Source organism: Tympanuchus pallidicinctus, unplaced genomic scaffold (genome assembly GCF_026119805.1).
Source record: "Tympanuchus pallidicinctus isolate F22 unplaced genomic scaffold, pur_lepc_1.0 scaffold10, whole genome shotgun sequence".
Taxonomy (NCBI): domain Eukaryota; kingdom Metazoa; phylum Chordata; class Aves; order Galliformes; family Phasianidae; genus Tympanuchus; species Tympanuchus pallidicinctus.
In genome coordinates this window covers 13,576,318-13,597,532 of record NW_026294619.1, presented here as the reverse complement: position 1 = coordinate 13,597,532, position 21,215 = coordinate 13,576,318, and the positions used below count along the sequence as shown (strand labels likewise).

Here is a 21,215-nt window from a genome sequence, read left to right as displayed (position 1 = left end):
CAAATGCAAGGCAGTTGTATTTACATTAAAATGATTAAGTTTAAGATGCAGCTTTCTAGGCCTTTCCAGAGATGATGCACTCTCTTTGACCTTCAAATAAGCATCTAACCTGGCTAAATTAAAAGAAAACATAAACCAAATCTTCTACCACTTGCCAACGCAAGATGCACTATTGCCCCAGGCCCCAGAGATCACTGTAGCTGCGCATTCCCAGTCTTATTTAAGCTAATGAGGAGGAGTAGGAAGAGAATTTTTGAGGTGGGATCTTCTTCCTTTCATCTGAAAAGCGATTACTGAGTTGTTCAAAGCTTGCATGCATAGCTCTGTGTGCTCAGTGCCTCTCAGCGTGTGACTTTCTAGAGACTACTGCTGCAGCACTGAAAGGAAAGGTGAGTTCTTCCTATATGACTCTGGGAAGCAGGCTAAAATCTCAATCTGCGCAGAGCCCCCTGAAAAAGGGGTGTATGGTTTTTCATTAAGAAGAGCTTGTAAGTGCTTCTCAGTAATTCATTCTATTCTCGTTTCTTTGCCAATAATGAAACTCCTTAAAAAGGATCAGACAGCAAGGACATTTTTGGCTTACAAGTCTAATAGTTTGGTTGTCTATTCTTTGTAGCCACATGCCTGCATGTGTTCAATGACTTAATGGCGCTGCTACTTTGGAGCAGCTAAACAGAGAAACAGACTGCAGCTGCTTCTGAAGGATATAAATATTCTTATAGTTGGGGGGCTCAGCAAGTCCAACATGATCAAAGACACCTGGGTTCTATTCCTGGCTCTTTTATAGACCTTCTATTGTTTCGCTCTTTTCGGTAGCTCTAACTGAAGATCTTTTCCTGCCGTATCAATAACCTTAGGTGAGAGATTTTGATTTGAAAACTGGACCACAACAAGGAACTTGGGGTGATGGGGCTGAAATGTGAATGCAGGCCTAGGCACTCACCTGATAACAAAATCCAACTAAAGCTACTGCACTGGTCAACACCATGAATGGCCCAGAGGCCAGCCTCGCTTGCACCACTTACCAGTTAGCCATCTGCTCCCTTCAGATATTATTTTATGGCTTTCCTTTGTTTTCACCAAGGTCTAAACAGGAATGAAATTGTGAGTCTTGTCGCTGGCCCTTTTAAACAAATAGCTCTGCCATCACTCTAATAAGTTTGACAAGTTGGTCCCAGGCCCTGGGCAGGAAGCTAATAAACTTTAAGTTGCTTTTCTATTGTTTTCCTAAAACAATTTGACTTCCTTTCTGATAGCCTCAAATTCCTTCATTAAAAATAGAGTAGCTGGGAGCCAGAGGAAGAGCTGAACTTGAGCCAAGTTGTGCTTACAATGCCGCCTGCGTAAGATCACATTTTTATCCTGATCCACGAAGACTCTTTAAAAGAACGACAGGCAGACAGCTGCCAGTGCATGTCAGGAACAGCTCGGGAGCCAGTCTCCTCCAGCATTGGTCTTTCAGGCTGGAGGGAATATCTGGCCAGTAAGCCTGTGTCAGACCACAGCGGGAGGCTGAGTTCCACGGAGTTGACTGGGGTGTGCTCACCTGCCCAAAGTGTCCTCCTTCAGACACGGATCTCTTCTGGGAGCCAAACGGGGACAGAGAGGTGGGCTCCAGTGAGATAGAGGGGCTGTGCTGAAGCAAACACTTCAGTCAGCCACCTGCTCCTCCCTCCACCTGTGCAGGCTCTGCAAAAAGAGGTAACTCTCTTTTCTCTCTTTTCTTCTCACTTTGTGAAACATATTTATGGACATATGCACGTATGTACTTGCGTGAAGCAGCAGTTCATCTAGGTGGAAATTTACAGGACAAGGTGAATGTCTGGTGGCTGGGTAGGTGAGGATTTCTTGCTTGAAAATGGCTTGTTCATTCCTTGGACAAATCTTTCAGGATCCCCATGGTTTGGTTCCTCCACCTGTAGAGCAAGGAGAGTGTTTATTATTGCGTTATTATTTGCAAAGCACTTCTCAACTAGGAGATATGCTGCAGAGTTAGGAGATGGAAACAGCCTTTGATTTCCAGTAACACAAAGAGGACAAGTAAGCATTTACTTTGGGATAAATGGTCATTTCTACTCAGGGAGATGAAGCCTTTTTCCAATTTTTCCTGCTGAAAGTGTTATTGGCAGGTGATGCTGGCACACAGTGACATTTCACACCTTGTTGGTTCTTGTTTCCTCTTTTCTCATTCTGGTACTCTGAGCTGTGTGGTGGTTTCACGATGGTGGGCAGCTCAACTCCACCAAACTTCTCTCTCCTTCCCCTTCCTCAAAAGATAAACAGAAGAAAATACAATGAAAGCGCAGACTGCACATTAGTTGCCATCATGGGCAAAACAGACTGAGTGTAGGGAGATTAATATAATTTATTGCTTAATAATAATAAACTAGAGTAGTGAGAAGATAATAGCAAACTGTAATCACACTTTGACTCCATTCACCCTTGTCTGCCTCCGCCTTGTGAACAGGATAGGGGAATAGGGGCTGCAGTCAGTTTCATCTCTGCTCTTCCTCCATGGTCACCACTCATGCTTCCCCAGACCTCCTGCTCCACCACCGACCTCCCCTGGGATGTAGGGAACTGCTGCTGTGCACCTGGAGTACTTCCTACCCTCCTCCTGCACTGACTTAGTTGCCTGCAGGGCTGCTCCTCTCACATCTCTCACCCCTGTCTCCCAGCTGCTGTTGCACAGCAGATTTTCCCTTCCTTAACTCCTCTCTCCCCAGAGCACACCCAGCATCACTCACGGCTCAGCTCTGGCAGCAGCGTGTCTCTGTTGGAACAACTGGAGCTGCTTTGCTCTGACGTGGGGCAGCACTGTGCTCTGCTCACAGAGGCCACCTCTGCAGCCTCTTCACTACAAAAAGCTTGCCGCACGAGCCCAGTACAGGCTGGAAAGAAATCGAGGGGAAAACGTCCATATATAATAACATAAATGGGGATTTTTTTCACTAAGGGAGAAATAGCAACTATAAAACTATCCCCTGTCATTTGGAGACCTATCATTACATGCTGCTTCTGCTCCCTTGGGGCAGGCCCGTCTTTGGGAATTTGCCTTTTGCTGGAAGATGCCTTCAAGATGTCTCCAGAGGTCTAATCGATAACTGAGAACTTCCTTCTCTCTCCTTCTCTTTCAATCATACCCATGCCAGGGGATTTTGGATAAAAAGCTTCACCAGGAAGGTGGCATCCACAGGCACTTGAGAGAGCGTACTTAGCTGTGTCCGTCCAGCATGTGACAATATAAAGAAGCAGAGTAACTGCAACGCTGGCCAGGCGTGGGAGATAACATACCTACAAGAATTTTCTCTCTCAACCATTGGTGGTGACAGAGAGGTGTCCGAAATTTCCCAGGGCAGTAAATCTGATATTTCCCCAGGCACAAAGTGCTCCGTAACAGCAGGACAGAACAAGATATTTTACTTTCAGGCAGTCTCTTGAAGTTCTCAAATCTCAGGAGAACATTTACCCACATTTGAAACAGCTTCTCAGCAAAGCCAGATGCTGCAAGAGCATCTGCTTTATGTGAAGAAGCTGTTTTCTATCTGAGCTCTCATCTATATTACTGCATGTTTGCAGACCCTCTCTCTGCATTGTATCGGCTTGCTCTGGTTGTTTGTTTAAATCCCTGACACTGAATGAATACTCCATTAAATAGCCATGGGATCAATGCTGAAAAACTCATCACGCTGAAACTGTGCAGGATTTACCTGGCTTCTGCATGAAAAGGAGCAGCTCTGATAAGGCAATAAGGGAAGTGTGGGAAATAAAATGAAAAAGGGACCTCTTGGTTTATCAGCTTCAATCCCTTTGAGTAACAGGCAAGTACAAAACAAATGGCCTTTTCTAAACTTACTAAGCTCTATCCTAAATCTCATTAGGTTTCCACCCTCACTTCTGTTACTAGAATGCTGTTCCAGCACCTCCTTCTCTGCCCTGTTGCTTAGAAACCTTCTGATTTCCAACCTAAATTCATTCATGGCCAATTTATATCTATTTATTCTTATGCCACATTGTCCTTTAGTGTATGTAGCTCTCTCCCCAGCACTTACTCGCCCAACCCCCATCTCTGAGAAGTATTTATAGGCAGCAAATCTCTCCTCTCTTAACGTTTGTTCTGCCAGACTATGTAACCAAGCTCCCTTGTAGTATTTGCCCTGCAGGCACGTCATGCTGTGTTTTAATTACTTCAGGTAGCTGCAGTAGTATGAAGTTCGGTGCAAAATAATGAATGTAGGAAAGCTTGTACTTGTATCTCATCTATTTTCAAATCAGCTCAAATATCTGTTTGCAGTCACTTCTGTGACTGATAAGTAAACACACTGTTGGCTGAGAGACACTTTTCCGTTCCTCTGATCACCCTGATGCCTTTCTTTGCACCTGTTCCAAGCTGAAAGTCTTTCTTGAACATGGGCAAGCACTGCACACACTGCTCTGGTGGGGGGTCTCACATCCTCTTGGATGACATTAATCTTAACTGCTGCAAGTGGAAATAATGCTGTGTCCTGGGAGCTCATTTGCCATTTTCACCTGCACATCCCGTCACTGGTTCCTCCCCTGGTGACCTTCACCCAGGACTTTCCCCTTCTCTGTCATGCCAGCTAGGAACTTCCAAATGCTAATTTTCCTTAATCTCTCAGCAGCAAGGTCCTGGAGTGTGTGTGACTTTGTATTTTCCAATTTAAACCTCACCTCAGTCACTCCAGTCGTAAAGAGCCTTCAGTTCTCCTGGTGCAGGAATCCACCTTTGCCCCGACAATACCTCCCAGCTTTCCTGCATCAGCAGATTTCAGTAGCATTTCTACTTTTGGTGCCAAGGTAATTAACACAAACAGTTTGAAAGATCAGTCCTAAATACCATCTTTGATCAGCCTCCCAGGTAACATCCTTCAGACTGTTAGGGAACTGGTGTCTCAATCCCATCAGTCTCTTACTCACTTGAGGATTTCTCTAATAACCCCTGCCTTCTTCAGCTGAATCTTTTGCATTCGTTTTTTTCTGGCACAGCATATCTTGTGCCTCACTGAAGACTGGGTAGGTACAGTCTTCTGTTTCTTTACCAAGAAGATCAGAAATCTTACCCCCAGAAAGCTGTTTACCTTTGATCAAAAGATGGCACATATTGTTCTGTTTTTCCCTTACCTCCTATATTTCCCTTTCCTGCAAAATGTGTTCTACAGCACTACAAACTGCTGAGATTCGCAAGCTGCACAAGGCAACTGTCAGCTGTTCAACTCATTCTCACTATCTAGGGGAATATTCTCTTCCGCTTGATCTCCTCATTCAAGCCATAAAAGTTTTGCATTGCAGTTGCCTGGGGGAGGGAGGAAAATCCTTCTTCCCAGCTCACCAATGGAGCTGGAGAAGCTGCCTGTGTTTTCCTGAAAAGAGGTGGAAATAGAAGAGGAAGGGCACACTGAGGGTCTGGCAGAGGCATCCATACAACACCTCCACTCTCCTGTCTTTTGTATCCTACATGGCCTTCAACCATTTCCCTTCTGTGCATCAAAATTCAAACAGATCCCACCATCATCAAAAAAAAAAAGAGAGAAAAGAAAAGAAAAAAGAAGAGCTTGTAGCAGTCACTTCATGTGCACAATGTGTGTATTTGACAGAAATCTTCTCCCTGTATTCATCAACAGAACTACAGCATAACTGTTTGATTGTAGGGGAAACAGCATTCCACACTGGAACAATGCTCAGGTAAGAAATACAAAGGAATGATGAAGAAAAATCAGATCTGACTATCCTGAGTGCACAACAAAGGTTCAGCATGGAAGGGAGCATATGTTGCATTTCAGACAGCCTGCTCACAGGAACTGCATGTGAGAAATACCTGACAAGCCCAAAGCCACCTACAAGTAGAGCTGTATTACTAATACCTTTTTTGGACATTTCTATGATGAAATGTTTGACAGTTTCACTGGCATAAAATCAATGAGATAATCACAGGCATAATACTGTTATGCAGGAGAGAGAAAATGAACTCCATAAGTATTCTTATTTTCTTTGAAGTCATAGGAGACCCTTCAATAAAGTTAGAAATGCAGTGGCAAACAATTATTGGTTTCTCATTATCAGTTTACTGAACTGTTATGGAAACGTACCGCACGTCCTGCAATAGTCATCAGTGAGGACATAGCAGGAGGGAGATTTGCCCTTCTGAAAAGGAGGTGCATTTCTAGCTTCAGGGTGAGAGTGTCCACGTAGAGCATGAATCCAGAGTAACTTCTGCACAGCTCTATCCCTGCATAGCCTGGCCTCCAATCTTCTGAATTACGGGGTACTAAATTAGCAGGAGAACAGTGATTAGATTAGAAGAGTTGTCAGTCCTGTGGCTTACTCTCAGAGCTACCTTTGCTTCATGATCTACAGTAGCTGCTGCACACAGACAACTGGAGAGTTATGGTGTGGATGAGAGATACCTAGCTCAGGAAGGGCTGCTAGAGGAACACCAGCCAAAGCCTATGTGTAGTAAAAGCCTTCTAAGCAAATCACATTCTCCTGACACTGATTCTTTCAGATCAGTCTTTATCAAAGCCAGAAGGTATTTCTAATTCACCCTCATCTCTTGGCTCAATGTACAGGATTCAGAAGCCCAATTTGACATGTACATAAAATGTAAGACCTCAGTGTGCCAAAAGCATTTCTAAGGAAGGCCCAAATGCTCATGAGTCAGAGTGTGTGTGTGTGTACAGGAATGTGGGAGGTTGTCAAAAACCACCGCACCTGACAGGCAGGTTGTTCTGTATGCATCTGTAAGGGGACCTGGGACACCTTCCTGGGAAGCACTAAGTGCCCTGTGGGACAAGGCAGCAGCTATGCTCCAGCTCCTTACTTGGAAAGGTGCAGGACCCCACCACTCCTCGTCAATTCTGCTTTGCTTAATCCTGAATGAGTCAGAAAAAAAATAAAAATCCTTCATTGATGTCCTGCACAGAAGAGCCTTCTCAGGTTCTAGCTGGGGCAGCTGTGGGGCAACCTCGTCTCTTTTTATTTAAGGAAGACTTAGACCATGGCGTGTTATCTGGGGGAGGAGGTGTAAGGAGCAGTGGCAGCAGCAACTGGAAGGGACAGGGAGTGCAGCAGTGAATGCATCCAGTCAGTATGGGGAGGGTGGCACAGGGAGAGGCTGAGAATGGAGAGGGAGGAATAAAACCCATGGTCTTTAAAGGAAAAACAACAGGAAACTAGGTTTGAAAATAGAAAGATTAAGTTGGAGGTTGTGGGAGAGGCAAGAAAAGTAGGCGAAGAAAGAAGGGGAAAGGCAGAGAGGTGGTGGGGAAGACAGAAAGTGACATGGAAAGGGGGTGGAGAAAAAAGAGGGGAAGAGAGAGAGAGAACCGTACCAAAGGAATAAAACCAAGCAACTGAGAAGAACGAAGGATTCAACTCAATTACAGGAAGGAAAAGTGCTAAAGCAAGGAAAGGAGGCAGAAGAAAAGACACTGGAAATCAGGTAAGTAATCATGAGGGGTAAATAACTGAAGAAGCATCAATAGGGAGAGCAAGCTGTAGACTACAGGGTAAAATAGCAAGAGGGGAGAGATGAACTTAGTGAGGCAGAAAAGGACAGCCAAAAATAACTTCAAAATTCTGCATTTTCTTCCCATTTCTCTCCAAAACATTCCCTAGTAACAAGGTGGGCTTGGAGCGTTTAAAAAGTTACGCTGCTTTTGCCACAGGCACTCACAGAAGAGCTCCTTACAGTGAATGTGGATCCCAGCAGATTTCAGTGTACAGGAAGGCAGGATAAAAGCTCCAAGTACCCTCAGACACTGTAATGTGCAAACTGCAGTTTATCCTAGATCCTGTTTCAGCACACTGTCAGGCTGCTTTAGGGAGCGTGATGAAGGGAAATCTTACCTGTGAGAAGCTACCAGGGCATAAGTGCTTTATCAAGCGTCTGCTTGAGCTGCCTGTGTTCCAGAGCACACAGTATTGTTTGAAATGTTGCAGCTTCTTTTCCTTGAGAATATTCTATTCTGGCCAGTTTGTGACATGGACTCTGGGAATGCATGTCAAGTGTAGGAAAGTGTCTTGCTCGTGTCCCCCAGTCATATGTACAGCGCACACCACGGGTGGAATGCTTTTCTTCTCCATCCCAACACTGCTGAGAGCAGCCTCAGCAAAGAGGCACACAGACCTAGGGGACAAACACTCCCACTAGCAGATTCCTCTTTTTGTTTGCCTCCCAAACTTTTTTCCCCTTGCATTTTGAATAATTATCCTATTACACTTCTATAATTTAACATCCGTTGCATGTTTCAAACAGCCCAGCTTGAAAATACAGTATCTTTATAGATCCATCTGGAAAGAAGCAATGACTGAATGCAAAGGTTATCTGATAATTGCCACCTCTAATCCAGCACAATTTCTTCGATAACCCCTTTCATTTCCCAAAGGATCATGCCACTCATCATTTGTAGCATCTAATGAATGAGTTTTGTGCCATTCTGATTTTAACAGGTCGAGTAAACTGAGGCAATACCTCTGTCCCAGAAGTACTACACAACCCCATCAGAGGATGATGTAAATAGCATCTCCAGATAAACTTTAGACACACACACACACACACACACAAAAAGCAAAACTAACTGGCTAAATCAGCCTTAATCACTGAAGTCTTTCTCCATGCTAAAATCTCAGTGAAGCAATATACGTGAAAAGTTTTTCCTGCTGCTTATATGATCCTCTCCTTAAGGCTAAAGAACTTAACACATGGGATATGTGTATGCATATCTGTGTGCAGCTAGGAGTGGGTTAAACTGTTATTCAGAATTCTCACATCCTTGCTGTGTTTGTGCTAGAAGCCAAACATTTCTGCATCAGCTAGTCTTTTAAAAATCTACTCTGAGAAGAAAACAGATTCTTTCTGACTTTCTTTCCTCCTTCCTTGAGAGCAAAACAATAGTTTAGGAGAATTCCTGAGGGTTCAGGGTTTAAAATACTCATCAGAATCTGGTTGCTTGGGAACTATGTTAAGTATTCCTGCTACTGTAAGTATTTGGGATTTGTTTTTGTTTTTCCACTCAACAGAATATATTATCACAATTCTTTAGTATTTTGGATTTCCACATGAAAAATTTAAATCTTGCCAGAAGATACAGAACTTCCCACTCAGCCCCTCTTCTCTTTTTGACCTTCAGACAGATTTCAGTCATTCTGCACGTTTGTCCTTGTTTTCTGACTTATCTCAAAGCATAGAAGGAATGAGTAATTCAGCTCTATTCCAGGTCATTAGGGAGCAGATTTCAGAGACTGCTCCGCACCTCGGGTGCTTCTGTATGAAGCACGAGGACAGAGACTTAAAATTAGAAATAGCTCCCAGGGGGCACCAGAGAAACTTCAATCTTCAAGCTAAGAATTCGTAAAGAGAAAAATAAATCAATTTTATGGCTATTGATAAGCAACAGAGAGATCTCTCTAAGCAGTGCACTAACGCCAGCTCTTTCCTGAAACAAAGAAACATTCATGCCATGCAGCATGAAGCAAACACAGAGATGGTGCCTCTTAAGTCTCTTCAGTGTACTTTCCAAGAAGCCTCAGTGGTTTTTTGATGTTAAGAACTAAGAGTTTTACACTTACATTTCCTTCTTTCTTCATTACCTTTGTCATGATGGACATATCTTGAGAACGGTTGAGAATTTCTGTATGAAGCTCTTCTCCCTTAGAAGTGGAAAAGCCAGCAGATGCCTTTGTCTGGACACAGAGTGACCACAGAAACAGCAGTCCAGCCAGGGTGTTCCAGAGCCCCAAGGTCTGGTGGAAAAGGGAGAGAATAGTGGCATGGGAGAAAAACTGTCTCCAGTTTAAAAACACATAAAGCTATCCAAGAAGACTGGGTTTTATTCTTGCGATTTACTCCAGTGTCCTATGCCATGATGAGGAAAATCACTCAATCTGGGTTTGTTCTCAAATGGTCCCCCAGTGGTGCCTTTTACATGTGGTCTAACAGGTGGAACTGATAAATGCTCCTGCTCCACTGCTAACCAAAGAGAGCTCTGTGTCAAACATACGTTATATAGGTCTGAGAATATGGAGGGGGAAAAAAACACAGACTAGCAACATCTCCAACCAGTTTCTGAACATAATGAACATTTTTTATCTTAATCTCTGACCGTTGTAAAATTGATACAATACCATCTCCATATCTCCAAGTAGTAATGAAAATAAGCAAAGAAATGACTGTGAAGCAATCAGGTACTGTTGGGATGAAAGTTGTAGGAAAACCCATGATGAAATGAATAATTCTGTCTTTTGAATCGGACTTGAATAATGTACAGTAAATGAGGCACAGGCCACCCACTGAACAATAAGGAGAAAACAAAACACTGAATAGCTGCTGTGCAAGAAATCCCCAGCCAGGCTGGCACAGAATGAGGCAGGCATCCTGTACAAAGAATGAGGTGACAATGTGAGGATGTGGTTAAAGGCTCATAGCTATGAGGCACAGGCACAAAAAGATTGAATTAAGATTACTTAGAAAAGTAACTACTTGATTACTCTCTGCTGCTTGGTTTTGAAAATTTAATATTAGTTTTTGTTAAAGGGATATATTTATATGTAGATATATGCACATATCCTGAGTATATAAAATCACCCACTCACAAGCTACAGCCATACTCTGCTCTGAATGAGAAACAAAATACTTGGAGGCAAAGCTACGGCAATGATGCTGGGGTGTGAAAAGAATCCTATGGTTCTTTGGACAGAAAGAAGAAATGTGATTTGATGAGGTAATACTAAGCAGGCAGTAGATGACTGCTGGAAAATTCCTCATTCTAAAGCAGAAAGCACTAGCAACCCGAGTACCATAGAGAGTTAAGTAATCAAAGAGCCAAACAGCTGAGGCAAGGGTCCAAAGGAGGGAAGGGGTAGGCAGAAGGAAGAGAAGGGATGCTCTAAGTCTGAACATGAGCCCTTTCCTTTTCCCATTACCTCTACAGTCTGTTTTACTCCAACACTGCTCTGAGTTGTATCTTGTGCAGTCTGTGAAACAGCCTAAGCTCACCAGGACTGATTTTTTACCACTATATCAGGTCCAGTGTGATGCTTACCATCACCCTAATGTCTCCTTACACCAACCTCCTCCACGGACAATGCAACGCACATAAACAATTTCTGTCAGCAGAGCTCAGGAACTTCTTTACTACGGCAAACCCCACATTTGTCAACATGTTTCTGCCTCCCACAGCTCCCTCTGCCTTGTTTGGCTGTCCCCTCTCTGCCCAATTTAGTATCAGTTGCAAATACATCTAGGTTAGCTTCTCCCTACTGAGATAAATAAACTGTCAAGAACACCAAGCTCTGTAATTCCAAAATGGATGCCCTTCAACATATTGGTTAAGGAGTAAGGAATCATATCCATCAGCCTGTTTGTAGCATTTACATCGGAGAGAGAATTCTGTGTTTGTTTTCTAGCAAAAAGCATATCTGCACCTTTATTTAGCTTATCCCAAGTCCCGTTCTATTACATTTGTTTGGCTAAGGGCCGACATTTGCAAGGCACAGAGAGAATCCCAAGAGAATGAGAGGGTGCTCCCTGCATGCTAAGTATATGCCTGGATGCCACTATCATGTAACTATTTCAAGCAGGCATTCAAACACAGAGGGACAAATTCATTCCTCAGCTGGACCCAGATGAGTTTAAGGTCTTCTCTGATTTTAGTTTCCTGTGTGTGCATAGGGCAGAGCTTGGCTCTAATGCCTAGGTTACATATGAACACAATTTGACTACAGACAAGAAAAAGAAAACAAAACCAAAAACATTACATATCCTGTATAGACAAGCAATAACAGTTCAGCAAACGGCGAGTCTGCAGTTTCCACCATCGCTTCAGATGTAAATATTCCACATAATACCATCATCTGTGTGTGTAACACATCCCTGATGTATGCACTTGGAAGTGTTGAGTGAGCTCCCTTTGTGCCCATGTGCGTCAGGAGGTGACAGGTCATTCGGCTCCCTTATCTCCTCACCCACTCTCTTTTTTGTGAACTCTGAGATTTTCCACATTTGGAGAGGAGGGGGAAGGCACACCTCATTAGGAATAACAAGCTGTCTGCAACTGCAAGCTGGGCAATGGTCTGGGTATTAGCATGACCCCTCCAGAATCTGCGGCGAACTCAGGATGAACAGAGAAATGAGAAGCACAGGATGGCTGTCTGTTGGGACAGGAGTGCTAACAAAGGGCCTCTCCTGTGAGATATGAGCACAGGAGTCAAAGTCACTGTCCTTGCTGCTTATTCAGGACAGGACTCAGAACCCAAGGAACTAGAAAGGAAGCCAAGCAAATATGTCAGACTTCCTTTTATTTTTGTAAGCAGAAAGAAACATGAACATAACAGTTCAGATCAGAGTAACCACTTAGGCTAAAAAACTGGCCTATTTCAGACAGAAATTTGTCATGAGCACATGTACATATATATGAAGCCATAGGGATGGGGTTTCGTAGAATCACAGAATCAGAAAGGTTGGAAACGATCACTAAATTCATCTAGTCAGATCACCAACCCACCACCCCCATGTCCACTAACAATGTCCCCAAGTGCCACATCTGTGTGTACCTGGAACACTCCCAGGGACGGTGACTCCACCACCACCTCCCTGGGCAGCCTGTGCCAATGCATCACCATTCTTCCTGAGAAGAAATTTTGGTAAGCTTTGGATGATGATACCTGATGTGGCATTGCTCATCTCTTGTATATGCATATGAAAAAGCCAATGCCAGCTAACTGAACAAAAAGGTGCATGCTGAGATGGGCTTCAGCACTGCATTGATTTACACCCCGTTGCATTGTTTATGTCCCATGGCTCTAAAAAGCCTCTGGAATTCAAAGCATCGCTCTCACACTGGAGACAGCATTTCTAAATTTATTCATCTTTTAATGTTGTAAGTCATGTGCCCCTAGAAGGCTCCCTGACCAGGTCCTGACAACAAAGGAGCACTGTATTTGTACACTGAAAAGTCAGCTTCCTTTGGGACACTGACCCAGGGCTGTGGGCTCTGCTGCAATAACAAGATGGTCACTTATTGGAAAACCACAACTCTGGTTCTGCCAGGCGTCCCTGCTACAGAAGAGTAGCATGATGGGAATTTATTTCAGATTGCAGAACGATTGAATGGCTTGGGTTGGGAGGAACTTCAAAGATCATCTAGTCCCAACCCCCCTGCTGGGGGCAGAGTTGCTCTCCACTAGATTACGCTGTCCAGGGCCCCAACCAACCTAGTGTTCAAGAAAGTATTGTCTCGAGATACAAGCAAGAAAGGCATCAGCTTGCCCTGTGGCTTTGGTCTGCAGAAGCACATGTCCTAGCGCTGTAGAAGCAGTGCTGTGGCACTATCAAAAAGTCTAAGAAGCAGAGCTATACAGAAAAAAAGGCCATAGGTTTGCAAGTCACAGCCCGTTTCCCCATGCTTCCGGTGACACAGTGACCTTGAACAAGCAGTTTGAGCATTTCTGCACCTAAGTGGGATGCTGAGAGACTATACTGCTGCTAATGGAGGATTGGAGATTGCTAAGTGAAATGTACAGCTGTAAAGCAAATCTGGGTTAACTACCTGGCAGCGTAGAGCTGGAAGCCTCTTTCTAAGTGTCTACAGGTGTGAACAGCCAAATTTACAGTGCTGGGAGCACTCAGGTCTGGCTGCAACCTGACAGTTATTAATGCAAGGGAAAAGACCTCTGCCACGTGCCTCTACAGTAGCTATCTGCTGTGCCACAAATTGCCTGGACCTGATAGGAAGTGGCACAGCTGGAGGAAGGCAGACCACAAGCAACTCCTAGGCACTGGCCTTGCTGCAGCTGGCTGGGATGCTCCACTAAACAGGACTGAGGCTTTCATTAGCTCAGTGTGGGGAACCTGCTGCACGGCCTTGAACAAAATGCATTGACTTTGAATCCATTACTTTCTCACCTTTCTGGGAATCATACTTCCCTCACACAAAGGAGCCCTTTTCTATACAGCCTCTCTGAGCCTGCCTGGGACTTGCCAAGGGAAAGAGGTGGGCTGAGAGAGGAAGAGCAGAACAGTATTATAATCAGGCTCTCCACTTTATTTTAGAAACAGCCTGCAGAGATGTCGACCTCCTGTCACCTTCCTTGTGGGAAAAGTTAGTGTGAAGTGTTGAGCCCAGCTATTTATATCACTGCTGATAGTCTCGCCTGTCTTCTAAAGAGGGGGAAACAGTGGATTCCTAACAACTCCTGGGGAATCAGACTCTTATAAAGAAGAACACTGGGCAGGAATACCCTTCTTGCCTCTGTGGTACAGCTTTCTTAGCAGTTCTCCACAGCTCCATTCAGTCTGCCCAGCCCAGCTCACTTGCCAGAGCAAGAAGCAGAGATGCAAAATGCCTGCCTGCCATTCACAGCACGTGGCATCAGGAACACGAGAGGCAAAACTGCCCTGAGAGCTACAAACACTTCTCCTCTCACAGAGGAAGGTAGCACAAGGAAAGGATAGTGGAGAGCCATATTTTGGTGGCAAGCCAGCCTGGCACAGTAGCAGGTGCTGTCCTGCTGGGGTATTTTTATCTTGGAATTTGGCAGTCACAAGGCTCAGAGCTGGGTGGATGCCATGCTTGGTCTGCAGTTTTGATACTTGTTATTTTTTTCCCAGCTTTAATTGCATTCCAGGTGATGATTAAGGCAGGACAGCCACATCGCTGGGTTTATGCTGGGCTATGCTGGTCTTTGTCACATACACGTTTGGTGCTGCCAAGATCTCCCTGCTGCACACAACTCCTTTGTTGATCCAGCAGAAAGCTGCCAGCCAAGTGCACGACAGCACGGTGGCACAGCCCAAGACACTGCATGAATATGCATGACTGCTGTCAGGCAGCCTCTGCTATCAGGTGCTGAGACCTCACAAAGATACCCAAAGGTATTTTTCGCTGAGTCACACCAGAGAGAGATGAGATTTGACCAATTACGTCCAAAGTAGGAATACAAAATCTGCAGATGCTCACATGCTGAGAGGTCGAAGCATGAGGGGATAAAAGTCTGGGAATGAGGAGAGGGAACTATATGGAAAATTCCCAAGAATAGTAAAGCCCTGAGGAAAATGGCTAGGTCAGAGTCTGTCCTGCATAGCCTGGAAAGGCTGTCAGGAGGTGACAATAATTCTTTGCTTGCTGGCAGCACAGAACTAGATGCTTTCGTCTGTTGTTGTCAGAGGTTCTTTGACTGGCACCACAAGAATAGCTCACTAATACCTAAAAACTGCTAAGCCAAAAGCACCACACTAAGAAGGAATCACTTTCTCTTGGTATCCAACACTCATTCCTTGCTGTCCACCTATCCCCTTGTTGCAGCCCGCTGGCTCTCTGGGGCTGCAGCAGGAACAACAGGAGGCATTCTGCTCTTTGGGCAGCCCCTGCACCCTGCAGGGGAGCAGGCAGAAGGGAAGGACAGAAGGAATGGTCCTACTGCCCAGTCCAAGCCTCATAGCTGCCAACATTGGTCATCTAGATTGACCTCCTTTTGAAACATATTGCGCAAACAGTTGACTGTCACTCACGTGTCCAGTGTCATTTTTAATCTCTGGATTCCTCTTGCTCTCGTGTTTGCCAAGTTCATGTTCTGTACACATTGATTGTAATATCTGCCAGTGTCTAGGTGTAGAAGCCTTCAATAGGGGATGCCTTGTCATCAATCTGAAAAGAAAAGAAATAAAAAAATCCTGGGTTTCAATGCAACTCTCTGTAAATATCTCCCATCCCTGATTTATCTGTCTGTATTGAATTCCATGGGGCAAACAGAACAAAGCCATACGATAATTTCCCCAATGCAGTAACTGTACCAAAGTCATTTGGTGCAAAGTCATTTGGTACAAAATCATTTCAGAAGACAGGCCCTCAGATTTTTCAGTTTACCAGTGCCAGCAGGGAGAGAGTTAGCAAGATACAATGATTTTCTGTGTTGCTGCTCCTCTGGCTCTTGACTGGCAGCAGATGAAACAGCTTCAGCATACCCCAGAAGTCTCCAGGATCTACATTCATATGACTGCGGTATGTCTGCCAGCAAAGAGCCACAGCCCATCCCATCCTTGGCTTCCCTATATGCCCCTACTTTCTCCCTCCTCCCACAGCTTCCAACAGGCAGAGGGGCAGCAGGAGATCCTCTCCATCTCCTTAGCTGGGAAATCCTCAGGGCAGCCCTCAGTAGCATCAGCAGGTTGAGGATTCAGCTTTTGATCTTCGTCCCATCCATCCTTGCAGACTGACACTGTGCACAGACAAGTAATGGTATAAATCATGGTGTGCATTGCTACATTAAATTATACCAGTTACATAGCTGGAGGAGGGGTATCATTCTCTCAGCAATCATATCTCCATCCTCTCCAGCTTTTGCTCACAGGAAATCTACACAATATTACTGCAGTAAATTTTCAGCATTTAAGTGTCTACTCTCCACAGCCTTTGCATGGCAAAAATAACTGGTTCTCAAATATGAGAAAAGGGAAAACAAAGGAGCATTAACTCTTTTGGTCCCTATAACTTTGAGGTTTACCTTGTCTAGTACTTTTAGTATTTCATTACTATGACTATTCGCATATATATGTTCGCATATATTAATTAAAAAGCTTTTTTTATTTAATTTAAAACATGAAATAAGTTCCTCTTATTTTCAAAAAGAGGAACTGTGGGAGAGCATTATCTTCAAGGTAATTCTGCCCACTGTTTAGAGCCTTGCCCCTAATCATGCACAACGAAAAGCTTCTCAGTGCCCTCGGAAGATACGTATGGTCAGCCTAACTGGACCAAATTATTACATAAGAGCCCCACAAAAGACAGATTAAACCTATCATTCTCCTTTATCCAGGAAGTTAAGTCACTTGGCCAGAAACAATCTACCAGAGTCAGAAACAAAACTGAAGTAGGCTCTCCTCCATCCTGACTCTGCCATCATACTACCAGCCCAACTAACCTTTCTTCCTCTCAGCAACCACCTTCTAAATCCTAGTTCCCAGGAACAGCTGGTCTGCTGGGAAGCAATACAGGGAGACTTTTTTTTCTTTGTCTATATAACTTGAATAGTGAACGCTGTCTCAGGGCTTAAGGGAAAGGAATGAGATCTACCATTATGACTAGGCAGATCCCTCCTGGGCAGGTATGGCAGTGTGGCTGCAGGATAGGATAACAACACTATCACAGCAATCCGAAGTCTCTACACATCCCAAAACAGTTCAAACTTGTAATGAAACAGTCGAAACTAGTCATACTGCCAAGCCAAACCAAAGCAAAACCTATGGCCAAAAGGCAGGTGGGCAACAGGAAGACTTTCTACGTGTTTCTTTCAGTAGCGACACCAAGCTCAGACATGAAGCCCAGATCTGTGAGGCCTTCACGTTCCAAGTGTCAGTGCAGATATTATGTAAAAGTGACATATGAATGAGCCCAAGCAGTGCTGAGACCAAGCTGTATGCTCCAGTCTTATCTCCCAGAGGATCAATCCATTTAGGGATTCTCCAGAGTACTGTTTGCAGACGGATGAATACTGCTTTAACTACACAATCCACAGGGGACACAGTATGCAGACTGTGGTGAAAGGACTTTCTGAAGCAAGAAAAAGTCTGGCTCACCCTCAAAATTTTAGTAGCTCATTTACAGATTGCAGATGGATCGTGCTAAGAAAGTCCCTTTCTGTTTCAGTAACTGAAAAAAAAAAACAAAAAAACAGCTAACACACATTGTCTTCAGTGAATGTGAAACAAAGTCTACAGCCAACATAAACACTTTGTTCATCACATCAGGTCAAATAAAAACATTTCTTTTGATACAAGATAAATCAATTTACTCCATGCATCCCTAGCTGGACATTTCCTTACCTTAGAATCACTCTCTTCTATTTTCTCTCTCAGAGGCTGTCTCCAATTCTGCCTTCAGGACTTCTACCCACTCCTGGTGAGCAAAAATGGGGGACTGGAGTTTCCTGGGAGAGTTCCTTGAGGAGGTCCACAAGCACTCCACAGTGGTGGGGAAGGTCTGGTTGACTGTGCTGTTCATCTTCCGGATGCTGGTACTTGGTACAGCAGCTGAGTCCTCTTGGGGGGATGAGCAGTCCGATTTCATGTGTGACACCCAGCAGCCTGGCTGCGAGAACGTCTGCTACGACAAGGCCTTCCCCATTTCCCACGTCCGCTTTTGGGTCCTTCAGATCATCTTCGTCTCCACCCCATCCCTGGTGTATATGGGCCATGCGATGCATACGGTGCGGATGGAGGAGAAGAGGAAGATGAAGGAAGCAGAAAGAGAGGCCCAGGAGATGAAAAACAATGGCGACACGTACTATCAGCAGAAGTGCCCTGTGGCAGAGAAGACTGAGTTGTCTTGCTGGGATGAATCAGGAGGCAAAATTATACTCAGAGGCAGTCTGCTGAACACCTACGTTTACAGTATTTTGATTCGCACTGCCATGGAAGTTGCCTTCATTGTGGGACAATACATCTTGTATGGGATCTTCCTGGAGACCCTGTATATCTGCCAACGGGCACCTTGCCCCCACCCTGTCAACTGCTATGTTTCCCGTCCCACAGAGAAGAACGTGTTCATCATCTTCATGCTCGCTGTGGCCGTGCTCTCCCTGTTCCTCAGCCTGGCTGAGTTATACCACTTGGGCTGGAAGAAAGCCAAAGAGAGGTGCTCCCGTGCCTACAAGCCCAGCCCTAGCACAGCTCCTCGAAAGCTGGAGTCTGCCCCACAGGTAGAAAGGGCCCAGATGTACACTCCCCCACCAGATTTTAATCAGTGTTTGGCAAGTCCCAATGGGAAGTTCATCAGCCCCTTCAGCAACAAGATGGCCTCTCAGCAGAATACAGCCAACTTCGCCACTGAGAGGGTCCACAGCCAGGAGGATGCTGCTGGGGAAGGGCCCTTCATGAAGTCCAGCTACATGGAAAGCCCAGAGGTTGCCAATGAATGTGCGGCACCTGCCCTTCCTGAGAGCTACTTCAATGAGAAACGCCGCTTCAGCAAGGCCAGCCGTGCCAGCAGCAAGGCGAGGTCAGACGATTTGTCTGTGTGACCTGTCTCCCCAGAAGGGAGGAGGAGTGGTGTCCCGGCACTTAGGAAAACTTCTGCAAAGTAAACTGCAGACTCTTGCCACAAACCTCTCTCCATTTCAATGTCCTCCTGTTCCTTTTCAGTGAACGTCATTGTTGTAATTCAGACAGCACTTCCCCGGCTTAAGGCAGGGGCAGCCCCTGGACAACGCATACCTGGAGGTTGAAGAGAGGCACCAGTCTCCAGACGTGAAGTTCTCAGCCCGTGGGACTCAAGGGGACTGGGGTCTCACCGACCTCAGCCACAGACTGGCACACTCCTGAGGCTGCCTGGATGCTTCAAATGTGAGGCAATCGTCACTGCAACACTGTTCAGCAGATTGACTGGACCTCAACCCTCTTGTATCTTCTTTGATGTCTGTTCAACATGGGTTAAAACAGGTGGGCAGTTACACTGAGCTATAGTTCCTCTCACCTGCAGGGATCAGAAACACGCTTTCAGAAAGACTTCCTCTTTTTCTTTACTCTTTCTCTTTTTAACCCCCTCCCCTTCTCCACTTAAGTCCAGATATTTTAATCCAGTTTACTTATACAATAAATCCTACTTGAATTTTTGACACTGTGCATTAAACTCTTCCCCTTGGATACGGATGCCCATGGTCCCCCAAGCACAGCTGCCTCATGTCTAACTTTGGAATCCCTTCCTCATTCCTAAGTCAGCAGAGCAGCTGGCCTCATGGCCCTGGGATATCGCTCAGATGACTGGTTGATGAAGACTAGGGAATGTTCCCAACATACTTGTCATCAATTATAAGCAAGACACCCACTAACAGAAATAGAGATTGTCCTGTGAGAACAGATATCCAACTGCTTAAGAGAGAGGAATTATCACATGGAAACAAAGTGATTTTTCCACCTTTTAAACTCATCTTTCAAGCAACCTGAATGCTGCCGAAAGGGTGCTACCAGCTGCCGACCTGGGAGAAAAACATCTTCTGTTTATCTGCAGAACAGGCACAGCCTGTATTTTCTTGCCACCACCCTACCAAAATACTTCAGCAAATTTTGCAAGGAGCAAGAGTCCTGCCCAGGTCCTGCACATCACTGAGCTCCTGGCTGCTCTCTCAAACCTGTCAGCCACTGCAAGCAGTGATATTTGTCCTCTCAGCAAATCTCTGTTCTGCAAACAGGTCATCTTCATCTTTACTGCTAGTGCATACAAGAAACACCCACAGACCACCTCTTTTCACCACTGTAACCTCCCAGAGCAGCCGCTGGAGCCCAACACTGTGCAGTGAGCCTCGTGGGTGAGGTCTGCAGGCAGCTTCCACCCTGGACATGTTTTCTCACTGCAGAGCTGACATACTGAGACCAACCAAAGCCACGCTGCTGCCTGTTGTTTACCCTGCACTGCCCTTTCAGACATGGGCAGCAGCTTCCCAGTGTTGGACTGTGTGAGTGAATGGCCTGGGACCAGATCGTCAGGGACTGAGCCATTCCCTCTCCCAGGAGCTGCTACAGGTTTGTGAACCTTGCTCCTGCATAGTTCAGTACCCTGTACATGTGCATACATACCCATATACAGAAAGGGCAAAACCATGTTTTTTGTTGGTAAGGTGTCTTATAAACATGTATTTTTTAATCTTGGAAAGACTTGTGTGTTCTTCTTAACATGTGATTTTAGTCAATTGCGTCTAGGTTTCTCCTAATAAAGTTCTAACTCCATCTCTTCTTGTTGGTGTTCTGCCTTTCACATGGCTGGAGAATGAGCTGCTAGCATCTGTCAGGCTGCCTGCCAGCCTCTGCTGCTCAGAGATCACCCAAATTCCCATTGCCCAGAGTGGCAAGGATGAAGGGACAGCTTGGCCAGGGGGATAAATAGTAAACATTGGGAAATGATTGATTGACTAGCTAGCAGAAAACCCTCCAGCTCCCCTGCACTACCAAGAACAGAAGGAGCTGTCTAGAGAGCAGCTGTCCGGTATGGTTCCATCCTCTATCAAGCACACTTTTACACACAGAGACCACTTGCCATCTAAGGCCAATCCAGCAGCAAAAAGGTCCCCTGAGCACCTGATTTCTTGTCCACAGCCTTGAAAGGCTTTTTAAGACGCAAGGTCCTAAGAGACCGTGAGAATCCATGGCTAACAATCACTGCAGAGTTTTCCCATCACTACTCAGCTCTCATAAGATGTGGTTTTCCAGC

General features: G+C 45.1%; 2 protein-coding genes across 3 annotated transcripts in view; one reads left to right on the top strand and one right to left on the bottom strand.

The window, feature by feature from the left end:
* The window catches only part of GPR89B (G protein-coupled receptor 89B), a 168,469-nt gene that overhangs the window by 64,654 nt on the left and 82,600 nt on the right, over window positions 1-21,215 (bottom strand). The gene's annotated exons all lie outside the window — the stretch shown is intronic.
* Window positions 1,384-20,734, top strand: GJA5 (gap junction protein alpha 5). Of its 2 annotated transcripts, none has more exons than XM_052703833.1 (2): window positions 1,384-1,701; window positions 17,870-20,734. In XM_052703833.1, exon 2 carries the CDS (start codon window positions 17,923-17,925, stop codon window positions 19,030-19,032), a length of 1,110 nt encoding a protein of 369 aa, XP_052559793.1. In that variant the 5' UTR covers window positions 1,384-1,701; window positions 17,870-17,922; the 3' UTR covers window positions 19,033-20,734. The 2 variants fall into 2 exon arrangements, with proteins under 2 accessions (XP_052559793.1, XP_052559803.1); XM_052703843.1 differs by lacking the exon at window positions 1,384-1,701 and adding an exon at window positions 7,103-7,459.

Coding starts and splice junctions, on each gene's coding strand:
- GJA5 (XM_052703833.1), top strand. CDS start 17,923: ATGGGGGACTGGAGTTTCCTGGGAGAGTTCCTTGAGGAGGTCCACAAG.